This window comes from Phodopus roborovskii, unplaced genomic scaffold, assembly GCF_943737965.1.
Source record: "Phodopus roborovskii unplaced genomic scaffold, PHOROB, whole genome shotgun sequence".
In the NCBI taxonomy this organism is placed as follows: domain Eukaryota; kingdom Metazoa; phylum Chordata; class Mammalia; order Rodentia; family Cricetidae; genus Phodopus; species Phodopus roborovskii.
Genome location: NW_026126482.1, coordinates 23,692,479 through 23,706,103, shown reverse-complemented (window position 1 = coordinate 23,706,103; position 13,625 = coordinate 23,692,479). Strand labels below are relative to the sequence as shown.

Below are 13,625 nucleotides of genomic sequence, written 5' to 3'. Positions count from 1 at the left end.
TTCCTGAGTATGTCAATCCATCTGACCCAGTGCTGTCTGGGCTGCCCTTTCCCCTTGCACCTCAGCCGTCTAGCCCTCCAGGGTCATCTGCCTAGCCTTGTCATCTACCCCCCTCCCCAAAGATTCACATTCCCAGAACCCACGTTTTTAAAAGGCCGGGTATGTGCTTCACTGTGGAGGCAGAGACAGGATGATTCCTAGGGCTCGCTGGCCAAACAGCCTACCTATCTGGTAAGCTCTAGTCCAATGAGAGACTCTGTCCTAAAACAACATGGACATCCAAGTTTGTCTTCCACATTAGATATTCAAGCACACATACACATGCACACATACAAATAAATCCACGTAACTCCAGGAATGAATATTTAATCATGCATTACTGTCAGTTCACATGGAGATAGAACATTCTTTATAGTATTCATCAAGATGACCTACCAACGTCATGGACTTTGGGTGATTTTCTAATCTTGGTCTGTAAGGAAAAAGGAAAATGATGTAAAAATGGGGAGAGAAGACTAAATGGTGAACATGGTTAAAAAAAAACACACACAATTACTTTGGCATATTTGCCTCTCACTTTCAAGAAGTTGTCCTTTAGAATCAAACTATGAGACCCTAAAAAGATAAAAATTTTCAACATATAGGTGTGTGGACCATGCTCAGTGTGGACCATCCTTGATGCATGTGAGTAAAATACTGGGCCACAAACTCATATTTAGTAGGGCCCTAATTCACTTAGGTCAAGAATCAACTTGGAAGTGAAAACCTAAAAATCTCCTTGCAAGTGATGATCTAGGAGCAAAGATTAGCCACCAGTGGGAGTGGAGATGACTCAGTGACTGAGAGCACTGGCTGCTCTTGCAGAGGACAGAGATTGGTCCCCAGCACACGTCAGGTGGCTCACAACAGCCAGTAACTCCAGGTCCAGTGGGTACAAAGACTCTGTGGGCACCTGTACTCACATGAATAATCCCACACACAGACATATACATACATGAAATAAAGATGTATCTTAAAAAGTTAGATATCTGGGACTGTTTTTTTTTTTTTTAATACCAAAGTTCCATTGTTTCTACTGCCAGAGACAACTGGACAAACTGGCACCATAATTTTGAGAAGATGCAGAGGAAGTCTCAAGGTGCACTGAGGTCCGATGTTCAGTCAAGACTTCGGAGTTCATCATGGCTGAAGCCTTTAGGACTCTGACATCATCACACAGATGGACTTAGCAGCTGGGGAATGCCTTGTGACCTCTTCCCTGGTTTCAAAGTCAGTAAGTCCATATAAATAAGCCTCAAATAAAGTGTAAAAAAAAACTATATGATAAGCAAGCAAATGCCTCAACTGGTAAATGTATATATTATATGAAAAATATTTTTAAATAGTTCTAGGAAAAAAATTCATAGTATGTTTCTACAAGTCAAAGAGAATCCATGCTGTTTTGGAAATCAAAACTTCTGAGTAGAATTAAACTAGTGTTTGCAAAGTGATCATATAACTGTTTTTTTTTTTTTTTCTAACTTTCCAACTTCACTCTCTGTACTGATGAAGCTAGGACTCAACTATGTGCTTACAGTCAGCCTACAAGATTGTGTACGCATAGTGCCCATTGGGCTACATGACTGACTGAGACTCTTCTAAAATTACAGACTTTAAGATTTCATGTTAGCAAAGGGAGTCAGGTTATAAACATGGAGAAGGTGATAAGAACCTCAGTTCATTATCTTGCTTATAGCTTCTACAAGGGCAGACAGCCTGCCTTCTAATTCAGGCTCTACAAAATCTTTATTGTAACTTGGTAGATGGAACATACTCAAAACTTGGGAGCACTTGGTGGAAGAATTGTATATTGTAATATGTTCTGCATTGCAGAAAAAAGTTCATAAAACCAACCCAGACATAAGACCATCTCAAAATAATACAAAAAACAAAATCTGTTTTTGACAGGCTATCTTACTAAACTTAGCAGGCTAGCCTCCAGAATAGCTGAGGGTTTTATATACGTGCGACTGTGTTAGGCCTACAAGAAAACTTTGACCAAACAACTATTTATACTAGGAAATACTTCATATTTATCTTTTATCTTAAATATAACGGGGATATTTTTTAAAATGTAAATTTACTATATGTATTTTAAAAACTTTTTTTTTTTTTTTAAAGGAAGGAAAACTTACCTTGGCCTTCTGGCTTTCTCTTTAGGCATTCTAATTAAATCTTCCAAGTGTCTATTTCTCTCTTCCAAACTGAAGGAAGAAACAATTGCATTTTACACAAAAATGGACTTTTCAAGGTGAATATTTTGTATGTTCTCTGGAGGCTGTCATTGTTCTATTGCTGTGAACACACACCATGACCACAACAACTCTTATAAAGGAAAGCATTTACTCAGGGGCTTAGAGTTTTAGAGGGTTGGTCCATTATCATCATGGCAGGAAACAGGCAGCCATGGAGCAGTAGCTGAGAGTTTTAAATGTTGATCCACAGGAAGCAGGCAGAGGGAGACAGAGACTGGGCCTGGCGTGAGCTTTTGAAGCCTCCAAGCCCACCCCTAGGGACACATTTTCTCCAACAAGGCCACAACTCCTTATCCTTCCTAAACAGTTCCACTAACTGAGGAACAAGCATTCAGACATATGAGGCTACAGGCCCATTCAACCCACTACAGAGACTGTGAGTCAATACTGTGAGGATTAAGAGCTAAGATTGTTGTCTCTAAGAAAATTATCCTGTTACATATTTTATGATCAGATTTTCTCATAACTAACATTAAATCCAAAGCTAACCAGACAGCTTCTGTCCAGCTCACAATTCAGGAATCTGGGTCTTTTCCTGGCAATTCAGAACACTTGGTCAATTTTTCCCTTTATGGGTTCCAGAGCTAAAGATAAGAATAGATAATGGCAAATCTGTAGCATACCATTTAGATGGTTTGTTTGCACAGTGGGTCAGTGTAATATAGCCCTGGAGTGTGCTAACAGAATTCCTGATCTGGGGCTGCTTTACCACAAGAAAGTGTTTGGTATAGTCACAGCATTCTGTTGGCCTGTTAGAGATTTCCCTGTTTTCATGCATTTAGAGACACAGACAGAAAGACAGACAGACAGACAGACAGAGACACACACATACACACGTGCGCGTGCACATACACACACACACAGAGGTGGGAGAGAGGGAGAGAAAGAGAGAAGAGACATTTAGAATCTCAGATATATGCTTTAGGACACATAGTCAAGACAATAAAAAAGTTCAGAACTAAAAAAAAAAAAAAAAGCCAGCTTATCAATAAAATCAAACACAGGCTGGATGTTGATGGTGCATGCCTTTAATCCCAACACTCGGGAGGCAGAGACAGATGGATCTCTGTGAGGCCAGCCTGGTCTACAGAGGGAGTTCTGGGACAGACGCCAAAGCAAAACAGAGAAACCCTGCCTCAAAAAACAAAAACAAACAAACAAAAAGCAAACACAGCACATAGAACCTCTCAAAGGAAACCCTAAAACCCAGTAAAGCATGCAATTGTATATTTCAAGTCCTAAAAGCAAATAACTTCCAAATAAGATTGTTGTATCCCACAAAATTGTCTTTCAGAATGGTAGAGAAATAAGGATATTTCAAGACGAACAAGCTAAAACAATTCAGGGCCACCAGGCCAGCATTGCACAGTACACTTTTAGGAACCCTATATATAGAGGAGGAAAATGTGAACCCAGGAGCTTAGGAAAGAATACATTTCTTGAATAGATGAACAAGGGAGAACTAAGAAAGAATACCAAGTGCGTGATACATTAAACCCACAAACCCCTAATATAAATAGGAGAGAGAGAAAAGAACAAGTAATAATCCAATTAGCCAGAAAAACAGCCAATCAAATTATAGGAATCAACACAGAGCTCTCAATAATAACCCTAAGTGAAAGTGGTTTTAACTGTCCAATTAACCAATTAAAAGATGCCTACTAAGCCAGGCAGTGGTGGTGAATGCCTTTAATCCAAGCACTCAGAAGGTAGAGATCAGGTGGATCTCTCGATGAGCTGCAGGACTGCCAAGGCTGCACAGAGAGACCCTATCTCGGAAAAAAACAAAACAACAATCAAAAGTTGCTGCTAACTGGCTGATTGGACTAAAAAAGCAAGATCCAAATTTCTTTTGTCTCTAGGAAATGGATCTGAATGACAGAAACAGTCACAAACTGAAAGTAAAACATGGAAGTCAATTTGCCAAGTAAATGAAAGCAAACTAAGCTGGCAGAGCTCAGGGAACATCAAAGAAACAATGATGGGAAGAATGTAAGAGAGTCAGTGAGATGGCTCAGTGGACAAAACCTGAGTTTGATCCCCAGAAACCACCGTGAGAGGAGATAATTGCTTGCCCTCCAAATTACACACACACACACACACACACACACACACACACACACACACACACATACACACACACACACGTAAACCTGTGCACATACATGAACACAAATTAAATGATTTCAAGAAAACGAAAACCCAAACAAAATGTTAAGGACAAAAAGCAGATGTAAATGCCTGGGTTATGTCATAATACAGATAATTTAGTACCGTCCTCATCTTGTAGTAGGCTGTTGGAATATTTTTTCTTTTTCTTCTTATTTTATGTACATTGTACATTGCTGTTCTGTCTGAATGTAAGTTTGTGTGAGGGTGTCAAATCCCCTGGAATTACAATGTGAGCTGCCATGTGGGTGCTGGGAATTGAACCCGAGTCCTTTGAAAGAACAGCCAGTGCTCTTAACCTCTGAGCCATCTCTTCAGCCCTAGAACATTTTCTATGCCTGAGTTTCTTATTCTCCTAACATTAATAATTATTTTTGGAATGTAACAAGAACACAGAATGAGCTTTGTATTTATATTGTATCACAGTAACAATTTAAGGGATTTCTTGTATTCCCTCTGCCTAACTCGGATCTACTATAAACCCTGACACCCCAAACCCAGCCACTCCTGGCATTTTATGCCCAGATGTTCAAGTTGGATATGGAATGGGAATGAGATGGATCAGCTCTTGGGACCTATCTGGTGGTCTTTGTCTTCTGGATTCTTGTCTTCAGCTTATGCATTCACAATCAACCATATTAGGCCTGGATTGTCTGGCTTGTGGGTTAAGCCCCTCCCTTCTTGGGAAGGGTGTAAAAGGCTTGGGTAACAGGGCACCCTCTGGGTTGTTTCTTGGAAGTTCTGTTGTTTGGGATTCAAAATAACTGTGTTTGGTTTTTTGAGACAGGATTTCTCTGTGTACCTCTGGATGTACTGAAGCTCCATCTGTAGACCAAGTTGGCCTTGAACTCAAAGATCTGCCTACCTCCCAAATGCTGGGATTAAGAAATACACCATTACTCTGGGTTGCCCCACCTGGAGAAGGCTGGGTTGCCCTTCTGCCACTGGAAGGTCTATGCCCAGTGTATTGCAGTAGTGTCAAGGACAGTTGGCTGAAGCTGGCATGTGTACCTACAGCTGCCCCTATTAATCGTAGTGTAAAGGTTTCTCACATGTGTGGGTTTGCAAGCATGCCTTGAGATGCCCATATAGCTAGCTGTTTTTCCCCGTCCCCACTCTCATCAGGAGTCCTCTGGCAGGCATAGCCATGTGTCATGTGCTCCTACAGAGCAGGTGATATCCTGCTGCGGAATGGCACCCTGAGGTAAGCACTAAGGCAGGTGGCAGTAGCTGGTGCTCAGCAGGAGCTGGAGCTACAAGAGGAAGTCTTGTGCCCTGCTTCCTGTTGCTGAGTTGTGGTCCAGCTTCCATCTTGGCCCATAGGGGACCACCAAACATGCAGGAGGACATTGTCCTGCTCAATTCTGGGATGCAGGGTGGCCTTTGGCAAAACGGATGGCCCACTGACTGCCATGCTGGCTATCAGGGCTCTCAGCCACTCAGCACCAAGTTGCCCATCAGTCTCCCAGGAACTGCTGTCTGGTGGCTGTCTGTTCACCAGGTGGGAGGGGGCTTTGGGGTTGGTGCTGACAAGCGGGTCTGCGGGCCCTGTATGCATGGGGCACTGCAGGGTGGTAGCTCCCCCTGGAGGAGGAGGATGGAGCTGAGGCTGTGGGGAAACAGTGACTGCCACTGGTTCCTGATGGGATAGCCGGTTGGAGGGCCATTACTGTAGCTTTACCACTCTCCAGCTCTTCCTGTGACTGGCTGGGGAAGGGGGTGGTGTGTACATGGTGGAGGGGAGAACATGGGGTGGCAGGGCCTCACTCGTGGCCTAGCATTGAGGTTACTCAAAGCCCGAGGTCCATGCAGGTTTTAAAAAATAAGAAACAAAACCCAAGACCAGAAGTTCCAAACTGCCCGTGATTCTTTTTCTTTGGATGAAATATGAACTGGGGGTGCTCTTTAAGAAGTGCCTTTATATACCAAAATTCTCTGAAAGGCCATCAACTTTTGAAAACAGCAGCAAGGTAAGCAAGCAGTACCAGATGCCAGGCTGTGCTTTTGAACCGGCGGCGTCCTCCATGCAAAATGAGTAATAGAGCGGTTTCTTCGGAACCTGGTCCGTCACATGGTTTTATCCCACCCTGAACACACACCCTTGTTTTCCTATTTCTAAGAGTCAGAGAAAAAGATCTTAGAAGCCAGAGGATGAAATAAAACATCAGTAAATATTCACAAAAAATAGTTTTATTAACTTACTGTGCAATCTGAGAATGGGATATCTCAAGTCTTTGGTCAGCACATTTGATAATTTCTTCATATGACGTTACCTTTATAAATGCAAGCATTTGTATTTAATTTTGATTACTTTCTCCTTTTAAAAAATCTTTACAAGTTGAAGTTTAATTATTTGATCACAATAAATGAAAATCTTACTACAGACAAAACACCCTTTTCTGTTTTGATCTCAGGAATATGAATAACAATAGAGTTAGGCCCACTTATCAGGCTGGAAATGTGAGTCTCAGAAACTAGACATCTCCAGTAGTTCACTATATAATCTACCTGTCTGCACACAATACCAATGATACAGAGTCAACTAAGGGTTATAGTTTATTTGGTTAAAGGCAATGCAGTCTCCCCCCCCCCCCCCCGCGCGCCCAGACAGGTTTCTCTGTGTAATAGCCCTAGCTGTCCTGGAACTCGATGTGTAGACCAAGCTGATCTTAAACTCAGAGATCTCTCTGCTTCTGTCCCCAGAGTGCTGGGATTAAAGGCGTGCACCACCTTCATTTTAGTACTTGGGAGGGAGGCTGAGGCAGTAGAATGTGAGATTCCAAGACCAGCCTGGGTTACACATGGAGACAGTGTATCAAAAGACCAAAATGAAAACAAAAAGTAAACTAAAACACTTAAGTTGGCAAGATACGTAATTATCTTGAAGGCAAACTAGCAAAATTAAGATGTTAAAGTGCCCGGAGCAAGGTTCTTGGCCACTTTCCAGCTATCTCGCTAATGGGGGCATTTAATAGGCACTATGGGTAAAAGGGACCAGTATAATGTGGCATGGCAAAGCTCAGATCCTTTTAACTCTGGAGTTCTGTTAGTTCTGATGTGATGTTTGTGTTGAGTTTTATGTTGTTTGGTTTTGTTTTTATGCTGAGGACCAAGCCCAGGGCAGGAGCTCTGCCAATTGGGCCACATCCCCATCAGTTTTTGCTGCCTGGCATCATTGTTTGAAGGTTTTGATTTGTTTGTTTTTCTGTAAGAAAATTTGTACCTTATTTATTAAGCTCCCTACATGTCTCCGGTACTTGTCATTCTCCTTGATGAGTCTGCTGTAGTGTTCTTCTTTGCTCTCTAGAAGGCCCCCCAACTTTGTTATCTATGGAGAAACATCAGTGAAAATGTAACCTGGAAACCACCATGAAACAAGTGTAAAAATGAAAACAATCAGCTATATTTTAGTTAAATATCCTCTGAAATTGAGTTCTACTAAATTCAGTTAAGACAGAGATGAGCTAGATCTGGGGGCAGATTGCATACAGCACACACAAGCAAGAATTATGATGGACTTTTATTGATTCTGTTATTTTCTACTATGACTTGGCTTTGTAAGTAACCATGCATCTGTTAGGACCTACGGACATTAATCACATCCAGCTTTCATCACTGTCCTTTGCATAGATAATACATACAGAGGCTTGCTTAAGTCTGAGCAGTGATGTGGGTGGTGATGCATACACAAGTCTGAGATGTATCCTCTCTTGCAAATGATGCTCATTTCTAAGTTTCAGCTTAATGTACTTCAGGTAGCCTACTCTTCAGGTTTTTTTTTTTTTTTGCAAGAATATTATTCAAAATTAAAAACTGCACAGGTAGGCAAATGACTCAGTGGGTAAAGGCGCTTGAAGCCACAGCTGATGACCTGAATACTGTCCTCCAGATCCATATGGAAAGGGAGAACCAACTCCTGCAAGTTGTCCTCTGACCTCCATGTGTGCTGTGGTACTTTGCAGGCCAATATGGTTTTACAAACACACACACACACACACACACACACACACACACACACACACACACCAATCAAATGTAATAAAAGCTTTAAATAAAAAATTAATTTTTTTCTGAGAGCAGCATTTAGAGTTATCAGGAACGCTTATTAATATTTTCTCTACAAATTAATTTTCAAAGCATTTATAGAAGAAAGACTGCAGAAAGCTTCCCACTAAATAGCAGTGCTGAGTGATTTTCAGTCTTCTCACATTTTAAATACAGGTCTGTATCAGTAGAGGAGGGCCCTGAAGGTAAAGCAATACACTGGGGGAATAGCACCTCTCCCTCCTCTCTTCAATCCAGGCATGGGAGAGAAGCCAAGGGCCCAGAGTGTGGGAGAGGGGGGCCCTACTTCCAGGCTATTTTATATTTTATTTTACTTTTTAATTTTGAGGCAAGGTCTCCCTAACTTGACCCGGCTGGCTTTGAATTCAATATATAGCTTAAATTAGTCTCAAATTTGAAACCCTCCTTCCCCAGCCTTCAGGGTTCAGGGATTTCAGGCATGTATCTCCACTTTCCTTCTCTTTCAAAGGTGAATGGCTATATAATAAATTCAGTGAATAAGTCTGCTTTTACTTTTTTTTTTAGAAATGCAGGACAGACCTTTAAAAAGAACTGTGATTACTGGGCAGTGGTGGTACACGCCTTTGGTCCCTGCACTCAGGAAACTGAAGCAACCAGTCTCAAAGTTCATTCAGTTCTAGGCCAGCATGGTCTACAGAGTGAGTTCCAGAGCAGCCAGAGCTACATAGAGAAGCCCTGTCCCAAAAAACAACACAAGCAAACAAACAAAAAACAACTTTGCTTATCATGTGACAGTGATACATACTTATGCAGCTAAATGAATGGAACAGGAGGATATTATAGTAAATGAAATAAATCAGACCTGTTTGATAGATGGATGCTTTTAAACAGCTGAAGTGCATGCATAGTAGTGATAGCTAGAGGATGAGAAGAATAAAGAACACAGGACCGGCAGGGAGTTGGGGTAACAGTTATATCAAACACAGTAGTAATAAGATCCAGTGTTCACAGGAACATGCAACATATTCTATAAATAATCACAAGGGAAGTGGGCAAAACTCCAAACACAAAGTTATGGCAAGGAGAAAGAGATTGATTTGATTAATGCACGTTGTGTATGTATATTAAAATATAGTACAGAAAAAAGAAAAATAGTATACTGTACTAACTGGCTTTTTAAAATTGTTCTGTAACTGTCTAAATACCAAAATCCTGTTTCTATTTTCTCCTATTTTCCTGAATTCTCCTTATGTGACAGCTGAGGTAAACTAGGAGTTATTTCTAACCATAATTACTGAATGCAGCTATTATAGCAGAATATACACAGAAGTATCAGTGTGCTTTATCCACAGTGAAAAGTAGCACATATTTTGGAAAGCTGTGTGTGGCATGTATCTGTAAGCCCAGAACTTCAGAAGCTCAGGTGGGATATCATGAGATGAAGGTTGACTTGAACTAGATAGTAAGAGCCCATCTCAAAAAAATAAATAAATAATGAGGGGCTGGAGAGATGGCTTAACAGTTAAGAGCACTTTTGCTCCTCTTTTAGAAGACTCAAGTTTGGTTCCCAACAGCCACACCAGGCAGCTTGGAACCAGCTAGAATAGAACTCCAAATGATCTGACACCCTCTTCCGACCATTGAGGGCACCTGCATGAGTGTACATAAACACACAAATAAATAGTAACATTTTTAAAAATAAAGGGAGGGATATAGATAGTGGAAGAATGTTTGTCTGGCATGAGGTGGGCCTTGAGTTTGATGCCTAGTGTTAGGGAAAATAAAAGCATGTTTATGTTTTGGCTTCTGCACTTTGAAAGACATAAATCTTATTAGTCTGAACACAAACCAAGTTGAACAATATTTAAATTTTTAAAATTATTTTAAATTTTCATTTTTTTAATGTTTATGGATGCTTTTTGTCTGCATACACACACACACACACACACACACACACACACACACACACACATCTTTATACTGCTTGCATGCCTGGTACCTGAAGAGGCAAGAAGAAGGCATTAGATCTCTTGGAACTTGATTTATAAATAGTTGTGAACTGTCTTGTGAGTGCTGGCAACTGAACCTGGGCTCTCCAGGATTACAGCTTAACCACTGAGCCATTTTTCCAGTTTTAAAACATGAAAATACTTCCATATTTTTGTTGATAATACTGGTTCAATGCCTGAATGACTATTTTAATGAGCAATACTTTGAAGGTAACTTCTTTAAATGTAGTAGATGGCAATGGGTATAAAAGGAACCAAAAACCATTGGTCTGTCTTACCAAGAAATCAAGCTCTTCATTTAGATTGTGGTATTTATCCAGTTTGACTGCCAGTAACACCGGTGCATCTCTAGTATTCCTGGCTTCTTCCGTGTCAAAATCTGTGACCTGAGATTAAATGTTTGCACATATTATAGTAGTTACAACTCTTGTCATTTTACAGTGTCATTTTAACTTGAGAATCAAAGATAGGGGGCTGGAGAGATGGCTCAGAGGTTAAGAGAATTTGCTGGTCTTGCAGAGGTCTCAGGTTCAGTTCCCAGCACCACATGGTGGCCTCACAAACATCTGTAATTCCAGTGTTGAAGGAGCTGGTGCCCTCTTCTGACCTCCTCAGGCACCGCACACACAGTGCATATACATGCAAGCGAAACACTCACACATAAGATTTTTTATTTTTATTTTTTAAATCTCAAAGTTTGTGGATTGATTGAGTGACGTGAGCTGAATTCATTGAAGTACAGAATTTGATAGGCAGTGGTGGCACACACCTTTAATCCCAACACTTGAGAGGCAGAGGCAGAGGCAGAGAGGCAGAGGCAGGTGGATCTCTGTGAGTTCCTGGCCAGCATTGTCTACAGTGAAGTCCTGGGCAGCCAAGACTAGTTAAAAGCTAGAAGGACTACAGCAAATTTGCCAAGAGAACATAAATATCTGTAGCTTATTAGCACGTTGAAGACAAAGCATAATGTGATAAACTCACCTCAATAGTGTGATCTTGAAATGCTTTTTCATTAGCAATTAACTCTTTAAGAGTTGCAATTCTGTTTTTATGTTTCAATAACTGGAAAAAAAAGCATTTTATACTTTAGAAGAAAAGAAATAAAATTAACTGCTAGAACATTTATGATAAATAATGTCATGCAACCACACAAAGCCCAGTCTTTAATGCCTAAATGACGTAATGATTTCATCACTTCCCTGAGAAATTCCTACAGCCAGCCTAAGACTGCTATGCTTAGCTGGACCAGCTAGTAAGTCACTTAGAGCCCTGCACTGCATGAGGTTTCTATGGCCCTTCCTATGGATGACTCACTAGGCCAAACTCTGTTGCCCGCAGCATGCTGTTTAGACTGAACACTTGCTTGCTTTCTAGTGAGTGGAACTTTGGCACATGATTTCCCCAATAAAAATTCTATGGGTAAGTGGTTTTACTCAACTTCCCTGGCATGTGACCCCTCACCCTGTGATCACTATTTAGTGCTAGGAAAATGATGTGCAGACTTTTGTGATGCCTCCGGGACACCTGGGAGCCTGCTTCCTTCTGATTCAGCCCTACTGTGCCTTTCCTTGATGGTCTTTGGAATAGGACATCATAGCTAGTGTAGCTGGATGCTGGGTCCTGTTGGATCTCTGGAATTCTGAGGGAAGGCAATAACCAACTCCTGACTATTGTCTTCTTATCACCACACATGTGCTGCGGCCCAAGTGTCCCATGCCCAACACACACCCATTAGTCTAAACAATTAAATTCAGATTTTTGGGAAAGGCAATGGGGAAACTCTAGGTACTTCTGCTCTGACCCTTCTTCCCAATGAAGAAATAAAGGGTTTTGTTTTAAATGTGTCCAAGTGACAAAGTTTGAAGCCACTAAAAGGAATGTCAGAACAAACTCCTTTTTAGGAATCAGTATGTCATGGGAAAATGAAAAAAATTAAAAATTTTTATTACACTTATTTTGTGTTTGTGTGTGTGTGTTTGCACGCACGTGCACGCATGTGTAGCAGTCAGAGGAAAATTTCCAAGAGTTTGTTCTTTTATTCTACCATGTGGGTCCCAGAGGTCAAATTCAGGTCAATGGACGTGGTGGCATGTGTTCCTAGCTACTGAGAGCCATCTCATCAGCCCCTGTGAATAAAATTTTCCAATGTAGATTTAAGCTGTAAGCAAGTCCAATGTTGGCTAGTGTACCTACTTCTAAGAAGCATAATAAGCTTGTCTGGTCCCCAAGCACTTCTTAAAGCCCAAACTTCCAGGGCAACTGTTCTGTGATATTGTAGCTATTTCTTCCCTTCAACTGAATCAGGTTTTAAATGAAACAGCACAGTACCTCTTTATCTAAATCTCTCTTTTTAAGCTGAAACATCTTCAGTATTTGCAGCGTTACCTCATTAGCTTTCTTACTTTCTTGGCAATGTTCAGCATCAGGAATGGTGACATCCTAAGGATAATGGTTTGAGAAACTAGATTGAAAATTTTTTCCATAGCCAAAATGGGGAAGGAAAAATCTCCATTTAATAGTAAGGGGCCAAAAGAGATAATCAGATGCTCTTCATCATCTCACTAAGAGTTACTATGAAAGCCAGTACATGGACTCACTCAGGTACATATACATTGATATTAAGAATGGGTGGTACTGGGTGTGGTGGCACTACCCACTCTTTAATCCAAAAATGGGAGGCAGAGGCAGGAGGATCTCTGTGAATTCAAGTTCAGCCTGGTCTACAAAGTGAGATCCAGGACAGCTAGAGAAAACCTGTCTCAAGAACAAACATACAAATACTACACAACAACAAAAAGAGTGGGTAGCATACTTGCTAATCTTCATCTAAAATAAACACATGCTTACACATTCATAGTCTCTTGCTCCTTAGCCTGGCAAGTTCACATATCCAAACTTAAAATAAATTGCTACCTCTGACACTAGAACAGCCAGACATCCTCAACAATATTGCAAGTAGGTAGTTCAAGAGTAGCCAGTATGAAAATAATTATAGCAAGATAACCTACAGGTTTGTGTTTGAGTTCTGCTACTTATATGTGAAACTTTGGACAAGCGCTCAACTCTTCTAAAGCTTGCTTTGTTTTTCTGAGTTAAAAACAAAAGCCTACTAAGACAAAGAGTGATA

At 40.8% G+C, this 13,625-nt stretch overlaps 1 protein-coding gene across 5 annotated transcripts in view; it reads right to left on the bottom strand.

Moving 5' to 3' along the window:
- Window positions 1-350: 350 nt before the first annotated feature.
- The window catches only part of Cage1 (cancer antigen 1), a 32,375-nt gene continuing 19,100 nt past the window's right edge, over window positions 351-13,625 (bottom strand). For all 5 annotated transcript variants that reach the window (XM_051194426.1, XM_051194423.1, XM_051194422.1 and 2 more), the window contains 7 exons: window positions 12,827-12,937; window positions 11,480-11,560; window positions 10,777-10,884; window positions 7,687-7,791; window positions 6,666-6,736; window positions 2,175-2,243; window positions 351-472 (listed from right to left, as the gene is read on the bottom strand). In XM_051194426.1, the coding sequence (XP_051050383.1) occupies window positions 388-472; window positions 2,175-2,243; window positions 6,666-6,736; window positions 7,687-7,791; window positions 10,777-10,884; window positions 11,480-11,560; window positions 12,827-12,937 (630 nt within the window). In that variant the 3' untranslated portion in view covers window positions 351-387. The remainder of the gene's footprint in view (window positions 473-2,174; window positions 2,244-6,665; window positions 6,737-7,686; window positions 7,792-10,776; window positions 10,885-11,479; window positions 11,561-12,826; window positions 12,938-13,625) is intronic.